Source organism: Miniopterus schreibersii (genome assembly GCF_964146895.1).
Source record: "Miniopterus schreibersii genome assembly, chromosome: 9".
In the NCBI taxonomy this organism is placed as follows: Eukaryota; Metazoa; Chordata; class Mammalia; order Chiroptera; family Miniopteridae; genus Miniopterus; species Miniopterus schreibersii.
The window spans coordinates 76,748,819-76,770,339 of record NC_138118.1 but is presented as its reverse complement, the minus strand read 5'-3'; the positions used below and the strand labels follow the sequence as shown (position 1 = coordinate 76,770,339).

Here is a 21,521-nt window from a genome sequence, read left to right as displayed (position 1 = left end):
TCCATTTTACGCGCTTTCTTTCGCAGACTGACGTGTTTTGTGCACCAAACGAGCTGCTGCCTCCGAGAGACGGTGGGAAAAGCTCCCCACGGAAGCCACCACGGATGCTTCCTGACGCTTTGCAAGATCTTCCCCGCCCACGAGTCATGCGATCCTTAGACTACAAGGAGAAGCGGGATCTCACTGAGTTGCCTGAATGCAAAGACTCCAGCAAACAGTAAGGAGGGAGAGGGCAGGGAGGGGCCACAATATGCTTTTCATTGTAATTTCCCTTAAGCATTTTTAAACTTGACCCCTAGGAAGAGGCAGGCAGAAATACAGGCACCAGGGTGTCTTCCTAACTTAGGAATTTTGCTTTTCATGGTAAATAAATGGTTAGCAAACCAGTTTCCCCTTTGTTTTATTTTGTTTTTGTTTTTTGTTAATCTTCACTGGAGGATATTTTTTCCATTGATTTTTAGAGAGAGTGGAAGGGAGGGAGAGAGAGACAGAGAGGGAATGAGAGAGAAACATCAATGTGAGACAGGCACATTGATTGGTTGCCTCCTGCACATGCCCTGACAGGGGCTGGGGATCGAACCTGCAACCCAGGTACATGCCCTTGACCAGGAATCTAACCTGGGACCCCTTAGTGTGCAGGCCGGTGCTCCAACCACTGAGCAACACCAGCCAGGGCCCCTTTGTTTTTAAATAAAGAGTAGTTTCCTCCTTAGGATATTTGAGCTGGAAGAGTAACATTAAAAAAGTAATGCTACAAAAACTTAGAAATCTACTTTTTAATAAACTCATGCTGAGGCCATGACCCTACTGTCAGGCTTTGCCTGGGCACCCCAATCCCCAAATCTATCAGCTGCTCGGAGGCACATACATTCCCTTCCTCCTGTGTAGATAGTGTTATGTGATTGTGACAAGAAAACAAATCACGGGCTGTCATAGTTTATTCTTTCATCTTGGGCACTACCAGGGGGTCAAAGCAGATTTGAAAACAAAGTTCAGTAAAATTTTGCTGCATTTCAAAATCAAACCCTTTGTCTTTTCTTTAGATTTAAAAAAAAGTTACATCCTGTAACCAAAGCAACAATATTTAATTATCAGTGGACCAGTGCACTACGCAGGTAACTTTCATATTGTTATTGGGTTTTAAATGGATGAGAAACGGAGTAGAACGCAAAAGACAGGAGAACTAGGGGGCAAGAAAGACGGTGAAACAGGATGGTGAGGACTGTCTGGCTTTAAGCCTGCTCCAAAAATCGGCAGGCTCCAGTGGCCTTTCTTCTGTTTTACTCCCATGTTCTTGGAAAAAGAAAAGATGCTCATTAGAGGAAGAGACCAGAACGGGAGGGGCAGGGAGGGGAGAGGGGAGAGGTAGAAGGAAGAAGCCAAAAACCTCTTAGCCCCCATCTAAGCCCCAGATCCCCCTGAGCTAATGTGAAGCCTGATAGGACGCTTTTTATTACAGACGATCAGACATGTCACACAAAGATTACACATAAAAATCAAATATTACATATAATTATCTGCCATGCTGGCCCAGAGCATAGATGTTTAAAGTCCTGAACACTGGTTATGAAGAGGTTTAACTCCATTTCTGAACCCTATTTACACATATATTCATTCATGCTGGCATTCATTCATTCATTCATTCATTCATTCATTCATTCAAAGAGCAGAGTGCCTCTTGTAGCCAGGCACTAGGGACAGAAAAGACCACAAACCATAAAATGTGGACCCCAGTCAAATAAAAACAGAATTAAAAACTGATAAGTGCTATGAAGGAGGGGTATGAATGTGGGCTGTGAGGAAGTGATGCTCCAAGGAAGTGACATCTGAGCCGAGATGAGCAGAAAGAGTTTCCGGACCAACAGAACAGTTATGCCAAAGCCTTAGAGTAGAAGACACGAAGGCAGGGGCACAGTATGAGGTCTGAGAGGTGGGCAGGGGCCCGACCATGTGGGTGGAGTGGGCTACAGTTAAGAGGGGGATGGGAAATCCTGGAAAAGTGATGGAGAGGAGGGATCTGATCTGATGCAAGATCACTGACTGCTGGTGACCAAAGGAAGGCTGAATGAAGCCAGCTGTCTCGTAGGACAGGTGTTGGCAGACCATTTCCATAAAGAGCCAGGTAATAAATATTTTAGGCATTGTGGGCCAAGAGGCAAAATCATGGATTTTATGTAAACACTATATCATGAAAGAAAAACAAATTTCCATAAAGTTTTTGATGAAATTCAAAATATAATAATAATAATAATAGAATACAATTTTAACAATAAAGGGCGACTAGTGACAAGAACGGAATTTTTTTTGGGGGGGCGAGAACAAGTTGTTTAATTGTTTATCCTGCCACAGGAGCATAAAAGCAGCCACAGACAATATGCAAATAAGTGAGCACGCCTGAGGTCCAATAAAACTTTATGAACTGAAATTTGAATTTCATATAATTTTCATATGTCACAAAATATTATTTTTCTTCTGATCTTTTCAACCATTTGCAATGTAAAAACCACTCAGCTCGCAGGCCACACAAACACGGACCACGGGCTCCACCCTCGTTTGCTAGTCTCAGCTGCAGGCGGCCCCACGTCCTCGCTGTGTCTAATTGTTTGCTTATGGGTACATTCATTTTTGGCAAATTACTGCAGGGTGATGCCAGGTGTTTCTTGTTGCCTCCCAGCAAAGGGTTTATGATATAAGGTCATTCCATTAGAGGTAAGTTTGATTCATTTTAAAGTGACATTTCCCCTTTGTAATGAGAAGTAATTGATGCTTGGGATTCTGTGAACATACTGTCCCCCCAAAACTTTTCACTAAGTGGTTTCAGCTTTTATAGATGACCCTTGCCTGAGTTAATCATTATACTGGAAGTTACAAAATAATTTTGATACGACTTTTAATGTCCACCTAGTATACCATTTGTTGATTACATAATCATTTATTTATTGAATTGCCCAGTATTAAAAATTTAGATTTTTTTCCTTTCTTTTCTGGTTGCTATTACAAAGCAATGCTTTCATTAATACCCTATAGCTAAATATCCCCTTACATCTATAATTAGTTACTTAAAGAAAATTACTTAAGTGAAACTGAGTCATAGAATATACCCATTTTTTAAAGGGTTTTGATCTATGTTAATAAGTTATGTTTTAGGGAATTAGACCAATTTTTGTTGCCATTAAGAGTGCTTGGTTCCTAACACTCCAGCCAGCATTTAAACAGTAACGTCGCCAAATCGATAGATGAAAATGGGTTCTTATTATTTAACTCATCTATTCAATCGTAGTGAGGCGGACATTTATATCTCTTCCAACCTCCTCAGATCCTGTGCCTATTTTCTATTCATCCTTTCCATGCTGATCTGTAAGAGCTCTTTATACACCAAGGACATTAATTATTTGCCTTTAATATGCATTGCAAATATTTTCCACAGATGGTAGAAAAATATGTTTTCGAAAATATTAAAATTTACATGGTTATTTTTATCCTAAATTAATCTGTTCCTCCATAAGATAGGTGGCAAAAATAAAAAATAAAAAATGACTGGGAAGGAAATGCAAAAAATAATTAACCAAATACAAAATTATTTTTATTATGAACTTAAGCATCTTTCAAGAAAAAGAATTCCCTAATGAAATTTAAAAATTTATCAGAATTAAAAATTCTCTTCTGATCTTTGTCATTTATTACATATATAACTGATTTCGTTATGTTTTTAATCCATCATTCCATGTCTTTTTTCCACAGTCAGCACAGTTGTAAATGTAATTTTTAATTACCGCTATAGCATAATACAATTTTTAATTAATAGCATGACCTAACACATTTCATTTAGTGCTCATCAACCGCTGAAGATCTAATTTTTCACTAGAATAAATGGCAATGTTGTGTACATCCTTGGATAAATCTTTTTGGTTCCCTTGGGGTTAATTCTTAAGTCAGTCTCAAAAATAAAACTACTGGATCACCATGGGGAAAAGTACGATATGTTCAAATCCATTGTTTTCCCCCTGAGAACACTCCAAAAAGACTCATTCAACATTGAGTCCCAGGTATTTGGGTGACACCAGCAATGTTTTAAAAAAGGGCTTATTTCCCCAAATCCCCAATAATAATGGATTTTGATACGTTCACATATTCTGGCTAAGTTTACGGGTGTATTGTGATATTTGAAGCGACTGTAAGTGGCATTTCTTGGAGCTAGCAAGTCTGTAAGATCCCTGTGACAGTTTCATGTGCGCCTCCTTTACTTATAAACTGTCTATTTCCTTTATCTCTTGTCGGTTCAAGTTCAGCAGCGGGACTTCCAAGTTTCAGGCAGGCCTAGGTCCTTGGCACTTTGGATATGGTCAGTGTGCAAAGGTAACATCATAGGGGGTGACATCCCAGGCCACTCCCGCTCTCACCACGGCCTGCGGCCATGCGTCGGGGCCTCAGCCCTACCCTCACAACCAGCACTCCCCGTGGTCATGTCACCCGAGCACCCGAGGGGAGGAACGCACAGCGGGGCGGGGTGGCAGGTGAGGCTCGATTCCCGGGCTCCGCTGACTTGGCGCACAGCATCCCTACCGGCCCTGCCTCCGCGTGCCATCTGCCCTGGCATCCGTATCTTTCATCTTCCACCGAGAACAGGAGACGTCTGCTGCGCACATCCCAGCGCACAGAGCAGCCCTCCGTGACAAAAACGACTGGCCCTAAAGGTCAGCGGTGCCAAGGCTGAGAATTCCTGCTCTAAAACTAAGAACAAACCAAACTATTAAACCAAGAGAGAGCATCCGGCGACACGAACAGAAAGGGACCGAGTTGAGTCTGGTGCGGACGGGCCATTTCCCTTAGAGATCTGTATTTCGTGGTAGAGTTTCATATGACACCGGCAGCGGAAGCCCAAGCTATCGTTACCCCCCCCCCGTCCAATTACGCCCTGGACCTGGGCTTTGCAGCACGGCCTGGCCCCGGAGGCTTCCAGCGAGCCGGGAGATCCATTAGGAGGCTCAGGAAGCCTGTGCCAAGCAGCAGGAGCTGGAAGCGAAATTACGTGGACATCTGTAGATAGACGACACTGAGGTTGAGGGTGGCAGCTGCCCAGGAATAGGTGGAGAAATACCTGGCCAGCCTCTTTGGGAATCAGACCCTGGAGCTGCCACAGCCAACTATCTGAGATGCCACCTGTCATAGGGGAGCTGGGTGGCGGCAGGTTCTGAACATTGAAAACCTTCTGCTCAAGTGTATTCAAAGCAGCTCATGCTGGACAGTAAATTAGACAGAAAAACAGGTCTTACCGGGGGTGCTGGTGGTGGGGGAGGGGGGGGAGCTCCCAGAGGTGGGGGAGGTGGAGGCAGAGGAGGAGGTGGTGGCGGTGGTGGCACTGGCATATGTCACAGCGTTGGTGTCTCTCGCTCGTGAATGGTCCCAAGAGAATGGTTTCAGCTCTGGAAAGGAGGAAAGATAGGTTTAAGCCTGAATGCCTTTACTCACGCACAGGTAATACGTGTCAGGCAGACATACGGATACTATAGCTTCATTCATTCTTTCAATTACTCCTTCAACAAATGCTGAGTGTCCACTGAGAGGTAGGCACTGTGCCAGGTGCTGGCGACGGAAAGAGCAGCCAGATTCTGGAGAGAACCGGGAGATGGAACTGATAAAATGCAGCTATTTCAGTACCAAAATTAATAGAATATATAAATAGCAACACCTCATTCCATGATTTTTCCAAATAACTGATGTCTACCTCTTTAGCATTAAGCTTTTAGTTTTATCATTTCTGATGCAATTGAAAACTATTCTGTATCTACTCCCCTTTTCCTAAGCAGAGCAAACGGAATGAAATGCAACCTTTCCAGCATGTCGCAGGCTCCACGTTGCCCAGGATGCCAGGCTCCAGCGAGGCTCACAAAGGGCATCAGTCATTTTCCTGCTCCCTGCTCTACCCTCAGCTCTTACTTTCCTTGCTGCCCCTCTGTGGTTTCTATACAACCATCTGGGTTGGGGCAGAAACAGAAATAAACATCAGCCCTAGGCCGGGGTGAACTTGTGTTTCTCTTTTCTCTTTAGTCTTGGGAAGGTCAGACAAGGCCGAGGCCTACTTCTTCAACGTTGAAATCCTATGGCATCTGTATTATTCCATGCTAATATTTTTATCTCCTAGAGGTAGAAAGCGGTTATGTAACACAGCACTTTATGCTTAACAGAGTCTACTGTTTTGCTCATTTAATACATGTTAGCTTTCTTTAGCGTGATGGGCTCATCATGCTAATTTCCATGACAGTCTTCTTAGGTCAGTACAACCTTGTTTTCAGCAGGGTTAAGAATCCCTTAAATTGTATAAAAATTTTAAAATGTAAGTTCAACTTTTAATGGAAAGAGTCCATGCTAGTTCCCGTAAGAGTTCCAAAGAGGTGCGTGAGCTGATCATTGTAGGCAATGAAACTTTTCTATCTCCCCGAAAATTACTAAGACTGATAATTACTGTGCCATTGCCTCTTCCCTTGGTAGTAAAACAAGGACAGAAAGACTGAAAAAAATAATACTCAGCAGTCCACAGCATAAAGCTACAGTACACTTGGGCAGAGATCCCAGAGGGCAGTAGATCCTTCTTCCAGTTAGTGTGGGTGATGTTTTCTTACACAGTCTAATGCACTCAGTTACGTAGGGTAGGACAAAGCCGGCATTTTGGTGGCTGAATGCTAAAGCAAGTTGGGTGTGAGCCCACAATTTATTTGGAACAAATACAAATGATCAGTTATTTGTATTTTAACACTTTCTTTCATAAAAGGCACTGGGTACATTCTTTATGTGATCCTTAAGGCGGTGGCAAAAATAATTACAGTCAACAATTTACAGTAGGGATTGAAGGGTTGGCTGAAGTATTAATAGAACGAGACAAAATTTGTATAGAGGTCTCATTATATGACGATTTCATCTTTTATCTAAGACAGATGAGAGGAGACAGAACTGCTTCCCTTGATGATGAACTGGAAAGAGATTAAAAAAATAACTTTAAAAACTTATATGTTTCTTACCTAAGGACGTCACCATTTATCTAAGGAAAAGTGACCATAGGAAGTAACCTAAGGAGAACTGCGGCAGACCTGTTCACGTAACCCCTGCGCACACAGCTAGGTAATGTTTGCCAGCCTCCTTCGCAGTTAGCTGTAGCCATGTGCCTGAACCCTGGCAAGAGGAAGAAGGCAGAAGTGACGCGCTCCACCTGTAGGCTGGCCCATAAAGGCCTATTTCTCTCTTCCTTCATCCACTGCTTAGAAGCAAAGGCCCTAGGTGTGGGCAGAGCCAAAAGGCGTCAGGAGTCTGGGTTCCTGACTCACTTTTTAAAGGCCATCTGCCAGATACTTGATTAGACTTTACCTGAAAAATAAACTCCTACTGTGTTAAGCCATGAACAGTTTGGAGTTAATTTCTTATAGCCACTCATTTTTTAAAAAGATTTTAAAAATTGATTTTTTAGAGAGGGGGGAAGGGAGAGGGAGAGAGAGAAACATTGATGTGCGAGCGAAACATGGATCGGCCGTCTCCTGCACGCCCCCGACCGGGGATCAGGCCCGCAACCTGGCAGTGCCAGCAGCACTGTCCCTGGCGATGGGAGGAAGCTAATCTCACGCACACATTTCCTGCACCAGGCATGTCCCAGCTTTCCTGCTCCCAAGAGCACTACACAGAATCGGAGCATTACGCTTGGAGGGCCGTCTAAACCAGCACAATCACCAACAACAAGCACCAAAATTTGAAAAGCACGGCACTAAAGAGAATGTGTCAAGGACACTAGTGTACAGCGTGGGAGCTGAAGCACGGAGGCGGAGTGGCCCTGTGTGGGACCTCGGCTGGGAACATCTGCATCGGCCACTCAAGCTTTTCCCCACTTTGTACGCGTCTTCGAATGACTGTGAAGGTGCCTGTGGGTACTGGCTCTGGGGTTACAAGTAAAGTTTAGCAAGTGGGCAATTAGCAAACTATGGAGTCGGTGAGTAAGGAGGATTGACTGTGCAACTTCCGAACCCCCTCCTTGTGCTCAGCACTGGATTAGGTACTTAAAACCCACTGTTTTAGTCAATCTTCTCAGCAACTGCATGGTGGACACTGTCATTTCCATATGACCGATCACCCAATTTTGTCTCACAGGGGTTATGTAGTTCTACATTTCAGAAAGCGGACCAGAGCCGAGTTAAAACCCTGGCCTTTCTGACCCCAAACCTCATTTCTTTGTCTTACTGACTTGGGATAATTCAGGCCATATCACTTCTCTGCTTCCATTTTGCAAAGATCTAAAAATATTGGAGACCCTCCAATGAAAGGGACCTCACCCAGGTAAGTATAATCTGACACTCCCCCCACTAAGTGAAGCATCTTTGCTCCCCACTTAGCCTATGCTCAGAAATCTGAGAAGAGTAGGTACCACCGGGCTTCTGTCTTGCTGAAATCACAGGAGTGATTTTTCAAACTCTGAGATGAAAGGGTATTTTTATAGGCGGCACTTGATGGCTGTGAGGCTCCTTCCTGACAGAGATAATAATTAAGCAGTTGTGGAGCGAAGACTTTGTTAAAATCTGACAGTTAAGAAGCATGCAGAGCTCCAGGAAGACTCAGGCTGCACCCAGCAGCACTCTGATGCTTTGTGCTCTCCCAACACATTGAAAAATGTTATTTTGCTCTGTAATGTATGAAAAAGTGCTTAGGATAAAAAAAAAAAAAAAAAAAGCCAGACTCTCAAAAGCTTTTATATTTTCTCCCAACGCATGAAATAACTCTGAAAAACAGGGTGGAGGCGCAGGTTAGATATTCTCGCACCCTTACAGGGTGCAGCGGTCACAGAACGAACTCCACTTCTGTGCGAGACCCGAATACAGGGGGCAGTGCTGGTCTTCCTGTCGCACAGACCTGGGTTCTGTGTCTGCCTCTGCACTTGCCCAGCTGCATGGCCGCGGTCAAGTCCCTTAACCTCAGTGGGCCTCATTTTCTTTACTTGCGGAATAGCTATAATGCTGAACTATTAGTTTGCTATCAGGGTTAAAACGAAGACTGTGTATGAAGAACAGAATACAGGTCCTAACACATGGCAGGCACTGCATTTATCATCACCCCACCACCACTCCTCCACATCCACAACTGAGCTCTGAGTTACTGCAGAGAGAAATAACTCCTATTAAGCAATTTTTCATTCTAGTTGCTCTTCTCATACTCACCCCCCCCCCCAAGAGTAGTTTGTCAGATTGCAGCTGTTCAAAAATAGAAAATGTGCCTATTTAAAAACTATAAGCAAGAAGGATTACTGCCACTATTCGACAAAAGCATCTTTTGCCAGTTCTGAAAATACATTTCAATAGGAATCTGAAAATAAGGCCCTCCGCGCACTCATCACTTTTCATGCTTTGACACTGTTCCACCGAGTCTCGTTTCTTTGGCCATGGGATCAGGGAAAAGAACAGATTTCTCACCTCTGAACTAATGAGGGTGGAGGAGCCCCAGGAGGCAGCCCATTTCTCACATTACCATCTCAGCAGGGTCCTGCCACGCTACACATCAGTCACTTATTTATCAGAGGTACCCTGCAGCCAGGAAATCCGAACCCAGAGCCCACAGTCATACAAGAGACAAATAAAAAGGTTCTGAAACAACAGGGGGCAAAGCCGCCAAAGCGCTCGGTGAAATAATAAAGAATTTCTTTAAAACAAAAAACTCTCTCTCATAGATGATGTGTGAGTGGTCACTTTCTGTGGTCATTCCTCACTTCAGGATCGGCTTCTTGGGGCCCAGCCCTCTCCTGGGACTTCCCACCTGTACGACCTCATGCCCCGGGCACCAGCTCACCCTTCACAAGTGAAGTGGAAGCTGCTGCTCTTACTCTCCTCAGTGGTACAAAGTCCTGGGGATATTTAGCCCTTTGGGGTGGGGGTGGCGTAGGCCCGAGTAAGCCGAAAACAGGGGACAGGTCGGGGGAAATAGAAAGCACAGCATAAAAAACCCTTGATGTTTGCGTTTAGCTAATAGTAACGTGTTCGCTCCGGCACAGCCCTTAGCATGTGTCAGGCACTGTGGTTAGGGCTTTTCATATATTAACCCATTGAGGCCCCAAACACTCCAACTGGATAGATACTATCATTATTTCCATTCTCCAGATGAGGAAGCTGAGGCACAGAGAGGTTAAGAAAGGTGCCCAGAGTCAGACAGTGACTCAGCGGAGGAGCTGGCTTTCAAATGCAGGCTCTGATTCACTAGGTGTGGGGTGGGGCCTGAGATTCTGCATTTCTAACAAGCTCCCACGAGAGGTCAACAGTGCTGGTCCGGGGACCGCGCTTTGAACAGCTCTACAATGTGGAAGCATGTAAGAAAGGCACAGTCTCCACCTGGACCTACTGAAGCAGAATCTTTTTTTTTTGCAGGGAAGAGGGTTTGGAATTTTTTAGGGTCACAAGCATCCCAGTCTCCTGTATTCAGCATTCCTGAGCCATACATGCCACCCCTTTTGTAGCCTGGGACTCTGAGTTGTCATCAGCAGGAGGCCGCGAACAGTGGGGAGTGAGCAGAGTACAGGGTCCCTGAGGCGGTTAGGTGAAAAGACCCCCAGCGGCTTCCACTGAGGGCCTGGCCAAGAAGGCAACTACATCTGCCACATCCTCGGGGGTCCCCAAATGTCCCATGCATCAGAATCTTTGGGAGTATCTTACCAACAAGTGATTTTTTTGGCCCCCTAAAGTTTGAAAAGACCTGCTCTAGAACACCTGGGATGATGACACTCTCTGCCCCATACACTTGGAAATTACGTCCTGCACTGAGAAGGCTCTTTCTCTGTAGACTCAGTTAATCTCAGCAGACTGGATCCCGTAAATGGGCACACTGCGCTTGGAATGGGAACTGACACACAAAACTGAAAGGGAAACCAAGCCCAGTGCCCACTCACCTCTCACATAGGTGACGTGAAGAATTTCTGACACCTGAGAAACACCAGCGCCAAAAACAGGTCCTGAAGCTGAGTCCGCTCAGCCCTAAGCGGATATTAAAGTTAATTATCTACTGAAATGCCTAAAGGATTATCTGTGTGAGCTCTGAAACGAAGACCAACTTTAACCACTATCTAATATGAAACCAAGTAAGTCACACCTACAATAAACTCATAAATTGCTTTTTTAAATGAGGTTCTTATTGAAACGCAAATTGTTCCCAGATTATTCATGGAACTCATTATACTATTTGCATAGCATTTGGTAAAGGGAAACTTGGGGATACTGATAATATTTATCATTGACTCAGATATTTATATTATGGCTAAATGCCATAAAAATCATGTATGTGAGTGCCAAGGGAGAAAGGAGAAAAGATTGCTTTCCTGTCTTTTATTTTTAATTTTTTTAGTTGCCTTTGAATTAGCTAAAATAAGAACTAGGCTTATTAAAAACACATGATATTAATCACACATTTTTATATAACAACTAAGCTTCTGAAAAATGGCATCTCTAATTTTGGAAAGTAGAGGTATGCTTTAAATATACAATGATAGTTTATTATTCAATGATAACCCAGAATCAATGTTATAAGAAATGAGTCATTTTACAAAATAAAGGACCACCTTCTTTATTTTACGATGTTAGATTTTATAAAGAGGGCGTGTTTTACTCTCTCAGGATAAGGTGGTAACTTCTCACGTAGGATTGTAAGTGCCCCTGGAAATGCTCTTCTGGGAATCACTGAGGAAACAGTGTAGAGACCTGAGGAGGCCCGGGGTACAAGTCTACAAGACAAATCCTTCTTTTCAAGTTTTACACCTGAGACTTCAGGTTAGTTTAAGTATTTTCACTTTATTCCTATGGCTACAGCTTGGGCCAGAGAAGGACCAAACAGACTCTGGCACCTTCTGTCTCTCATCCAGTTTGAAGTTCTGCTAGAATCTCAAATTGTTAGCGGTGAAACACCACCAGAATGTTACCGGACCTTGGTTCAGCAACCTCGGTGCTTGAGTTTGGCAAAGAAAGAATTCACAGCCAAGGAACTCAAATGATAAGAGAAGTTTTATTTAGAAAGTCACAGAGATAGAAAAGGTGAGCCAGCTGGGCTGCATGGGCTCAGGAATCTAGTTACAGAGGCAAATGAAGGGCCCTTGGAGCTTAGGAAAAAGAAAGGCATAGAGAATGCATCTGGGGGGAGGAGAGGGAAAAAGGCACGGGTGTGCTCGAGAGAGAGAAAGAGGAGCCACCGGGTTCTAGGTCCTAAGGGTTTTTATCCCCTCTCTAAAGGTGGGGATCTTAGGGGAGGTCCTAGGGGAGGATCTCAATAGAATATTCCTCAGCTTTTCCAGGTGTGTCCTTTCAGGGTTGTGGTCTCTCCTGATTGGTGAGCGCCAGGGCAGGGGGTCATTAGCCACTGCAGCTGGTCCTGATGTCAGCTATGGCGTCACTCCCCCTGGTTTTGCTGCTTTTCTGGGCCTGGAGCTGAACCACAACTGAGGCCTAAATGTCATCTCTAGTTTGACCAAAACTGTATGTGGTCAGCAGACCCGAGGCTTTGTTTCTAAAGTTATTTGATGCGGGTCAGAACTTCACTGTCCTGAGGACTTAGTGCTTAAGGGACTGGTCATGCAAAAGAGTCATTTGAGGCTATTCTCTGGCCCCCTTGTCACTCCGCTAAGGGGGTCTACCACATGACAATGGACATGTCAGGGGAGGAAAGGTCAGGGGAGGGTCCAAACCGCCTGACCAGAGATCTGAAAGGTTGGAGGAAAGGCCACCCTGTGGGTGAGGTCCCACCGCACTCTACTGTGTTCCCAGTAGAATTCTTCTGTTAATACACGGTTAATACACAGCAAGGAACAGCTTTAAGGCATGACTGTCCATGAGTCCACGAGGCATGAATCATTTGTGAGCTGGTTCCAGCTGTAACTGATCCTTGTCATTCATTAAATGAGAGAACGCAGGAGAGCATGGTGAGAGGGTGCATGGGTCTGAGATAGCAACTGGTGACTTACTTTCAATAACCACAAAATGCTGCACCCCTAGATCTTAGTACAGGGATCCTGACCCATATTTTTTAGGCAAATATAATTTATGTGGAAAAATGTCAAAACGACTACACTTTTATATGGCCCGCTTATATGGCTCACTTCAAACTCACTGAGCATCCATGAGTGCAGGAAGACAGCGCCAGGCATAAACCCAGATCCCCTTTAGCTTCTGCCTAGGAGTCTGCAGGTGAATTTCTAAAATCTTAGGCAATACACATTTGGGTGAAAACCAAAAAAAAAAAAATTAAAAAAAAAAATCCTACAAAAGCTGTCAGAATGTGGGGAAAATTCATTTTAAATTCGGGAAACGTTTGCCAGCTTGTCTTGTTTTAGGCAATTATCTTACCTGTTTCTTAAGCTGCTTTATTTTTCTTCCGATTTGCTGGAGAGCAGCACGATTGAACAAAACCGTTTCACTCAAAAGTTTAAAGGGGTGCTGGAGTAAACAACAGCTTTCAGGGTTACTAGAGACTGAAAAACTACTTCTGTTATTAAAAGGCAGTGCAGAGTACACCCCTGGTCCTTTTTCTTGGTCCTCCCATATGAGGAAACACTGTCCCCTGCTCTGCCAGGGCAGTGATAATTTATGTCAGGCATGTAGCAAAGGGGCCAATGTCGGATTTACTGGAAGTTTATTCCCTGGGCCAATGTCAGTTTTTGCTATAAGCTTTTCCCTGGGGAGACATAATTGATGTTCTAACACTGCCGTACACGGTTGGAAGAGTGCTTTGTTAGCAGTTCACTAACAAGTCCAAGTTCACATGGACTAAGTGAGTCACCTGTACTAGGAACTCTGACTGTTCTTTACATAATTCTTTTTCATCCCCTAAAACAATCCTGCACGACACATGTTATTATTTCCATTTCACAGATGAGGAAACAAAGGCTCAAAGATGGAAAGTAATCCACCCAAAATCAAAGAGTCGGGACGTCACAGAACCACATCCAACCGAAGTGAGTTGAGCTCGAGCCTGGTCAGACTCCACATAGTCAAAGCAACGGAGCAAATACCGACTGAGCTGCTTCTCTCTGGTAGACACTGTGCTAGCCACTCAGGGAAATCATAAACATGAATTGCAGGAATCAATATATATTTGATGAATAAATAAATCTATAGACACATGGCTCCTATCCACAAAAGACTGTTTATAATCTTAGGTACTGAAAGTTACTATGTATTGAAAGTTACTAGGAAAAGGCAAAAAAGGGGGAAAAAGGAAACAATAAAGCATATGGTTCCAACATAAGTTTCAATATACCAGTAATCACAATAACTGTAAACAGGTTATTAAATTCCCCTACTAAAAGTCAGAGATATTCAAACTGCTTTTAAAAATCAGCTACACGTTCTTTATAAGAAACACAGCTAAAACAAAAGGATGTTTAAAACGCCAAGAGCAACAGAATGGAAACAATATCCAAGACAGACACTAAAAACTGGTGTAGAACCCTCACGCGTTGCTGTAGAATGTCAACAGCACAGCCACTTTGGAAAAGTCTGGAAGTTCCTCGAAATGTTAAACAGTTATCATTAGACCAAGCGACTCCACTCTGAGAAATGAAAACATATGACCCCACAAAAACTTAGACATGGGTGTTTATAGCAGCATTGTTCATACGAGCCAAAATCTAGAAACCACCCAATGTCCATCAACTCATGAGTGGATAAACAAGCTGCAGTGTGGCCATGCAACGGAATATTATTCAGCAATAAAGAAGAATGAAGTACTGGTGCATGCTACACATGGATAACTGTCCCCCAAACAGTGTGCTAAGTGAAAAAAGCCAGTCACAAAAGGCCACCTACTGTATGATTCCATTTATATAAAATGTCCAGAATAGGTAAATCCATAGCAATAAAAAGTAGATTAGTGGTTGTTGGGGATGAGGGGGCGCTGGGAAGTGATTGCTAATGGGAAGTGATTTCTTTTTGGGTGTTGAAAATGTTCTGGATTAGATGATGCTGTGGTTGTGTGACTCTGAATATTTTAAAAATCACTTAATTGTATACTTTTAAAGAGTGAATTTTAGGGTATGTGAATTATATCTCAGTAAGGCTGTTATTTAAAAAAAACAAAAAAAGGTGCAGCATGATTAACGGCAGGCAAAACAGAATCCAAGACAAAAACATGTTAATAGAAATAGAAAATGCTTTGGAAACAGGCATAAAAATTGTACTGAATTGCTTCCATGGGTTAGGACAAGTAACAAACACAGGACACCTCTGAGCCAGGCCTTCCACGAATGAAGGGCGTGGGGGGGTATGACAAAGCTCTGCTGCGTGCACACGGGTGGCAACCAGTGACCGTGGGCATGCGCTCCCTGAGCCAGGCTGTCAAGGAGCTTGAGCTTTACTTTGTAGGCTTTTAAAGAAAGGAAAGATGCCCGACATTCCTGTGTTAAAAACAGCACCGCGGGGGCCATGTGTAGGAAATAAATTATGGGGAGAAGCAGCAGCAAATAGGTAGGATGGAAGATGGATATTTATTTGAATTAGAATAGGCAATGGGCTAGAGCCAAGGGGGTATTAGTCTGGCTGTCTGGGAGGAGGAAGAGCCCAGGATAACCCCAAGGCTCCTTCCAAGACAGTCTAGTGCTAACTAAAGAAGACAGGAGTAAGTGTTGGTGGACCTGGGGGGTGGGGGAGGTGTAGGGCAGGGGAAAGTGAGTTTAATTTGATGCATATGAGGTGCTTTAGGCAAATGGATATTTAGATCTGAAATTTAGAAAAGCAGGGCTGGCGACAGCGATTTAGGAGTCTTGATATAAGGCAGCTGGGTGTGTTTCATTCTCGACTGCTCCCTGCGTAAAGAACTAGGAAAGTCTAACAATTTAAATTACTGAGTCACCTTCTGTACTTTCGAATGAAGTCAGGGACGGGGCTAATAATGGAAGTCAGTCAGGTGGCCGGTGCGGCTGGCTGCCTACTCGATAACCACTCCCTCCTCTTCCTCCGAGCAGGAGCCCTGCTCTGAGAGGGGGAGGGGGTGCAGTTGCAATTTGCTCAGCTAAAAATATCTGATTTCTCAGACTGGCATACCTTTAGAGTAACCCTGTGACATCATTCTGGCTGAGACGTAGGTGGAAGTCCCTAAGGAGGGCATCGCTTGCTGAATAAAAAGGCAAAAGCTTCCTAATACAAGGGCCCTCACTCTTTGACTGTTTACACTTTCCTTTGCCTCCTGCCTGTCCTGCAGATGCGAGCCCAGAGATGCAGCAGCCACCTTGTGGCCACGAGGCAGCCAGACTGAGGATGAAGTCCTACAGGCAAAGGCGACGAAGACAGGCTGTTTCACTCTGACAGCTCTGTCTGAGCTCCTGCATCGGCCCTGGGCTGCCTTTCTTGGGAGTCCAGCTCCATAAGACAAATGAACCGGTACCTGTTTAAGCCAGGTTCTGATGTGTGCATTGATTTGTTTTGGTTGCTGAATGTAATCCTGACACAAGTTATACACGAGTGTGCACACACACACACATATATTATACAACATATCCAAATTTTTAGTATATATATGTGTGTGTGTGTGTGTGTGTGTGTATACACACACACACACTAAAAATGACCATTATTTCAATTACTAAAAAAAATTAAAAATAAAATATTTATGCTTGCCACCAAGAATTACTGAAAGCAATAAAGGGCTTAAGAGATAGTAGAGAGCACTGGAGTCTTCTTTTTCCAAACAGTGTGATCAAATTGCAGCTAAAGGGAGATTAGGGAACTACCAGTAATAAAAAAATTCTCCAACACACACTCATGTACTAATGAGTAGTAAGTGCAGGATGACACCCTTCGGACTTGGTCTGGATCAGGTAAACTAACCTGGCTCAGTTAAATGGCCTCAGCCAGAACACATGCTCTTCGAATGGGATCGTTCACCTGACTCCCAAGAATGATAACCTTTGGAGAAAGAATCTCTCTGCTCTCCCAGGTGCACAGTGAACAGGAAATAGCTTGTCCTTGAGCCACAGACTTCGGGCCTTCACAGAGGAGCTTTCACTGGGCTGTGGTCTGGGATTACCTCTCCGGAACTACAGTCAGTGACATTCTAGGAAACACTTATTGTCGCTTTCCTCCACAAAGCTTCCATTGTCTTCCCCGCAGGGACCCTGCCGAAGCCTTAGATCTCTATGGCAACAGAGACTGTTTTGAAGATTCATCAGGAGAAAGTTATCCCAGTTTTCAGGACCAGGAAAAGCTGGGTAACTGATCTGTTTTTATCTCATGGTCACTGTGGGTCGGGTAACAACTAGTTGTGTTTTCCTCTTTGTTTTGGCTACTGGGAAGCTCTGACAAGTTTTTAATCCCATCTCCAGAAACTACATTAGACCTTCCAGTAAACTCATTTCTAGAAACTACCTTATGATATATTCTTATTCTCTAAAATAGCTCTGATTTTATCTCATTTTCTAACCTTTGTGTTCTCTTTACTCCGGTTTCATTATCTATGAATTTTATGTTGTTACCTATTTTTATAAGCTCCTCAAATGCTTTATGGAACAGGGAGCATTCAAGGCAAACAACTGTTAAAAGCATCAGATGATAATAATAATAATAATAATAGAGTAATCGCTAATTTATTGAGCATTGCTATGAACGAGGCATTGTTATAGTACTGAACTTATCTTAATTTATTTGCCCTAAATATGAGATAAGTACCATTATGATGATGCCCATTTTACAGATGGGAAACCTGAGTCACAGAAGCGTTAAGTAATTTGCTCCCAAATCACACAACAAATAAGTAATGAAAGCAAGATTCAAACCCAGTTATTCTGAATTATATAAGACATACAAAAGAAGAAATAATATTTAATTTCTAAAAGAAACAGAGGCTTCTGATTTTATAGGCTGAGCTTAGCACTTTTCTTTTTAAAAGGAGATATATCTTTTGTACATCTTGTCCATATAATGATGCCTGATGATCCATATCAACAGAAGGGAATGAGCCAGCAAAAGTCAAAAGGACAGAGAATCCAAAAATAATTGGCTTTTTATCTTGGATCATAAAGATATTCATTCATTCACTCACTCGCTCATTCACTGAGTACCCATCATGGGCAGGCATGGGGCAGGTGCTGGGAACAGAGATGAAGTGGACCCAGAACCTGCCCTCCAGGAGCTCAGGTGCAATAGGGCAAGTCAGGCAGGTACAGGTCACCAGGTGTTATGAGTGAGTTGACGGCAGACCAGAGCAGGGTGTGACACGATCACCAGAGAGCAGTTTAGCTCTTGGACTCTCTGTTCCCACTGATAATGGGAATAAGAAGAATCAGCTCCCTTGCAGGGCCGTTTCGATGACTCCATACATAGAAAGCTCTTAGCCTCGCCCAGCGCCCTAAGTGGACAGCACGTGTGAGCCTTGAAGCTCTCGGACACGGTGGGTGGCAGCCTGGGCGCCTCGCTGGGACACACACGGGCACTCACACGCGCACACGTCCAAACCTCCCTCCCCAGTGCCTGGCCCCCCTGACGCTCACGTTTGCTCCGTTTCACTCTTATCTCTTTGGACAAGATTCCCCGGCTGCACAGCAGGTCAGGTTGCCACTTGAACAGGTCTAAGGAAAGACCCAACCAGCATCGCAAAGGGGGAGTTTCAAGGGTGTTACTGGCTGAACAACAGAGAGAACACATGGCTACACCCGCTCTGCGTCAGCGGGGGACCTGGCGTCTCTTTGGTTGTGTGCAATGGCCGAGTAAAAAGGAATTCATCACTGTCTCGGGAACCTAACTCAGAGGGAAGAGTTCCCTCTCCGAGTTTGTTCTGTCACGCCATCAGCAGGGTCAGTCAAACATTACGGTTCCTTTCTAAATATTCCAGCAGCCAGATGGCAGGGACGCTGCTGTGACGAGGCAGAACTCGCCTAAAGATAACTCGGTGATGCATCATCATGCTCGATGGCACTCGGCTGAGCCGGTTCACCCAGAGAGACCTCTTCGGTCGCCCGGCTTCATCCGGGTTCTTCACACCAAACATCATAACTCCGAGAACAAGACAAACGTCCACCTCTGCAATAGGAAACTGGCTGGTAAAACAGACACCTTCCCACTCCTCTAGGCTCTGAATTGCAGGCAGCAGTGGAAAATTGCCAGGAGACCCCACATTAGGAGAAATTTCTCAAGATTTCCCTCTAGGTATCACGTGACTGTACCCTAAAGTTTCAAATATTTCTGCACCAAATTTCATGGATATTTATAGCAATGTTTGCTAGAAAACAAATTTCCTTCCTTCTGCAGAGTCACTTTTGTGTTTTTGGTGGGTTTTTTTTTTTTTAACTTAAGCATTAATGAACATATAGTTATAAATTCCAGAATGTAAGAAAGTTGCCTGTTCCTCCCTGGTGAAAACTACATGTTCTCTTCTAGAGTTAATTAATTACATTTTGGTGTCAGACCTTTTCCAGGTTATATTATTAATTCTGTGTGTGTGTGTGTGTTTGAGTGACTGCAAAATCACAACCTGTACTATATGGTTTCTGAACAATAAATCTCCTAAAAAGAGCATTGCCAGCTGGACCAGCTGGCTTTCTCCGGTTCCTAAAACTGTACGTTCGCACACACACTGCCTCCATTCCTTCTGCTCTGGCTCACTTCAGTCTGTGTGACACCATCTCACACTCACAATTACATGAAAACAACAGAGACTCCGGGAAAGGAACAAAAGGGGGCATGGCAGGGAGCCAGCCTTCAACTCTGTCACTCCGCTGGCTCTGCCCTGCTCAGGTGGCTGAAACCGCCTGTTCACGGCTGCAGGTACAAAATTTGAAGTCTGGGTACCCAGGTTCTTACCTCTGCATTGAACTTTGCGACCTTTTATTTTCTCATCCGTAAAAAGGCGCAGCAATTGTGTTGTGTCCTAGGAGGGGATGCGTGTGAAGGCATTTGGTAAAACTCGCTGCGGTGTATGTTCCATTTCCTGTAATCCCCCAAATTTCTTTTGTTCCCCTGTCCTTTTGTTTTTCCTGATTTGGTTTCTGTGGTTTTTAAATGTCTTTCTAAAATGCATTGGCTGGAAGACTGCATTAAATTTTTATTTACTTTTTTATTGCGGTAAAACGTACCTAAGTCAAGTGCACAACTCTCAAAGGAATGACTTCTTACGTTTCGATTTGCGCGCACCCCTGAAGCCGCCCTCACCCCCGTCCAGGTCATCACCAGGCCCAAAGGCAACCCCGCCTCTACCCTCTGTGGCCACGGTTAGCTTTGCCTCAAGTTAAAGAGGAGCATTCAGGGGAGGCCGGCGTCCCTGATAACTGCGATTCTGACCACAGGCAAGGAACTTCCAATCCTCCCTCGGAGGAGCTGAGCGAGTCTGCACAGGGGGAGAAGGGGGAGAGGGGCACGAACTTTCCAGACCACACAGGTCGAACGAGGCCGTCCTTTTGCAGCCAGAGACCCGAGGCTCCGGAGCGGCCGCTTACAGCTCCGCTTCCTGCTACAGAGTAACTTTCCCCCCAGAGCATCCCGTGTTCGCCGGGGAGCAGCGCGCGCTCGGTGCCGGGTCCCCGCGCTGCTGCTCGGGCTCGGGAGGCGCCGACACCCGCGGGCGCCCCCGCCCACCGACACCCGCGGCGCCCCTCCCGCAAACCTGCTGCCCCTCGGCCTTCGGGGTGCCCTGGGGGGGGAGGGGTGTCCTCTGCCACCTGCTCCCCGACTCTTCCAAAGGACTCTAAAGCCTATTCGTGGGCAGATCGACATTTTCGGAGCACTGGGCGGGGAGTCCCGAGACCCGCGCTCCGGCCCCGCCCGCTCACCACGAGCTGTGCGCCCGCGGGCTGGTCACTTCGCATCTCCAGACCGGCTTCCTCACTGGGGCTGCTTCTGTACCCCCAAGCCACCTCCACTTCGGCTCTTTCCCAGTTCTTGAGCTCGTCCCGCGAGACCCCAGCCTTTTGTTCGGGGGCGAGGCTGGGCGGGGAGCGAGGGAGGGCTCCGCGGAGGGCCGGCCGCGGCGCCAGGGGCCGCGCACCCGAGAGCCGGGCCGGAGGAAGGCACCGGGCAGCCCCGCGGTGACCTCCTTCCGCCCGCGATCCCGTTACCGCCGGGCCCGCGAGGCGCCGCGCGACGCCCCGACGACGGCCCCGGGTGACGGTCCCCGGACGCGGGCGCGCGCGCGGCATCCCGGTCCCCCCGGGGTCCCTACTCCGCCCCGGGACTGCCCGGCGCCCCTCCCTCGGCCCCCCGGACACGCGCGCGGAGCCGCTACCTGCCGCCGGCCTGCCGGGGACCAGACAGGACTCGCGCTCCGGCCGCCGTCCCCGCCGCTCCAGGCTGCGCGCTGCGGGCTGCGGGCTGCGCGCTGCGGGCTCCAGGCTCCGGGCCCCGTCCCGCAGCGCCCGAGCTCCCGGGGCGCCGCTGCGGCCGCGCTGCGCTCGGTGCTGCGCTCGGTGCGCCGGGCGCGCTCCCCGCCGCGGGCTCTGGTGCTGCCGGGACGCGGAGGCGGGGCCGTCGCCCCACCTGCTCCGCCGGCTCCCGCCCGGAGGCGACGCCCCGGGGCGCCTGCCAGGGACGCGGGCGGGC

At 45.9% G+C, this 21,521-nt stretch overlaps 1 protein-coding gene across 1 annotated transcript in view; it reads right to left on the bottom strand.

The window, feature by feature from the left end:
• WIPF3 (WAS/WASL interacting protein family member 3) overlaps nucleotides 1-21,269 on the bottom strand; it is a 60,395-nt gene extending 39,126 nt beyond the window's left edge. The window contains exons 1-2 of the mRNA XM_081147331.1: nucleotides 21,208-21,269; nucleotides 5,274-5,423 (exon numbers count right to left, since the gene is read on the bottom strand). Of these exons, the coding sequence (XP_081003457.1) occupies nucleotides 5,274-5,366 (93 nt within the window). The 5' untranslated portion in view covers nucleotides 5,367-5,423; nucleotides 21,208-21,269. The remainder of the gene's footprint in view (nucleotides 1-5,273; nucleotides 5,424-21,207) is intronic.
• Between the last annotated feature and the right edge of the window lie 252 nt (nucleotides 21,270-21,521).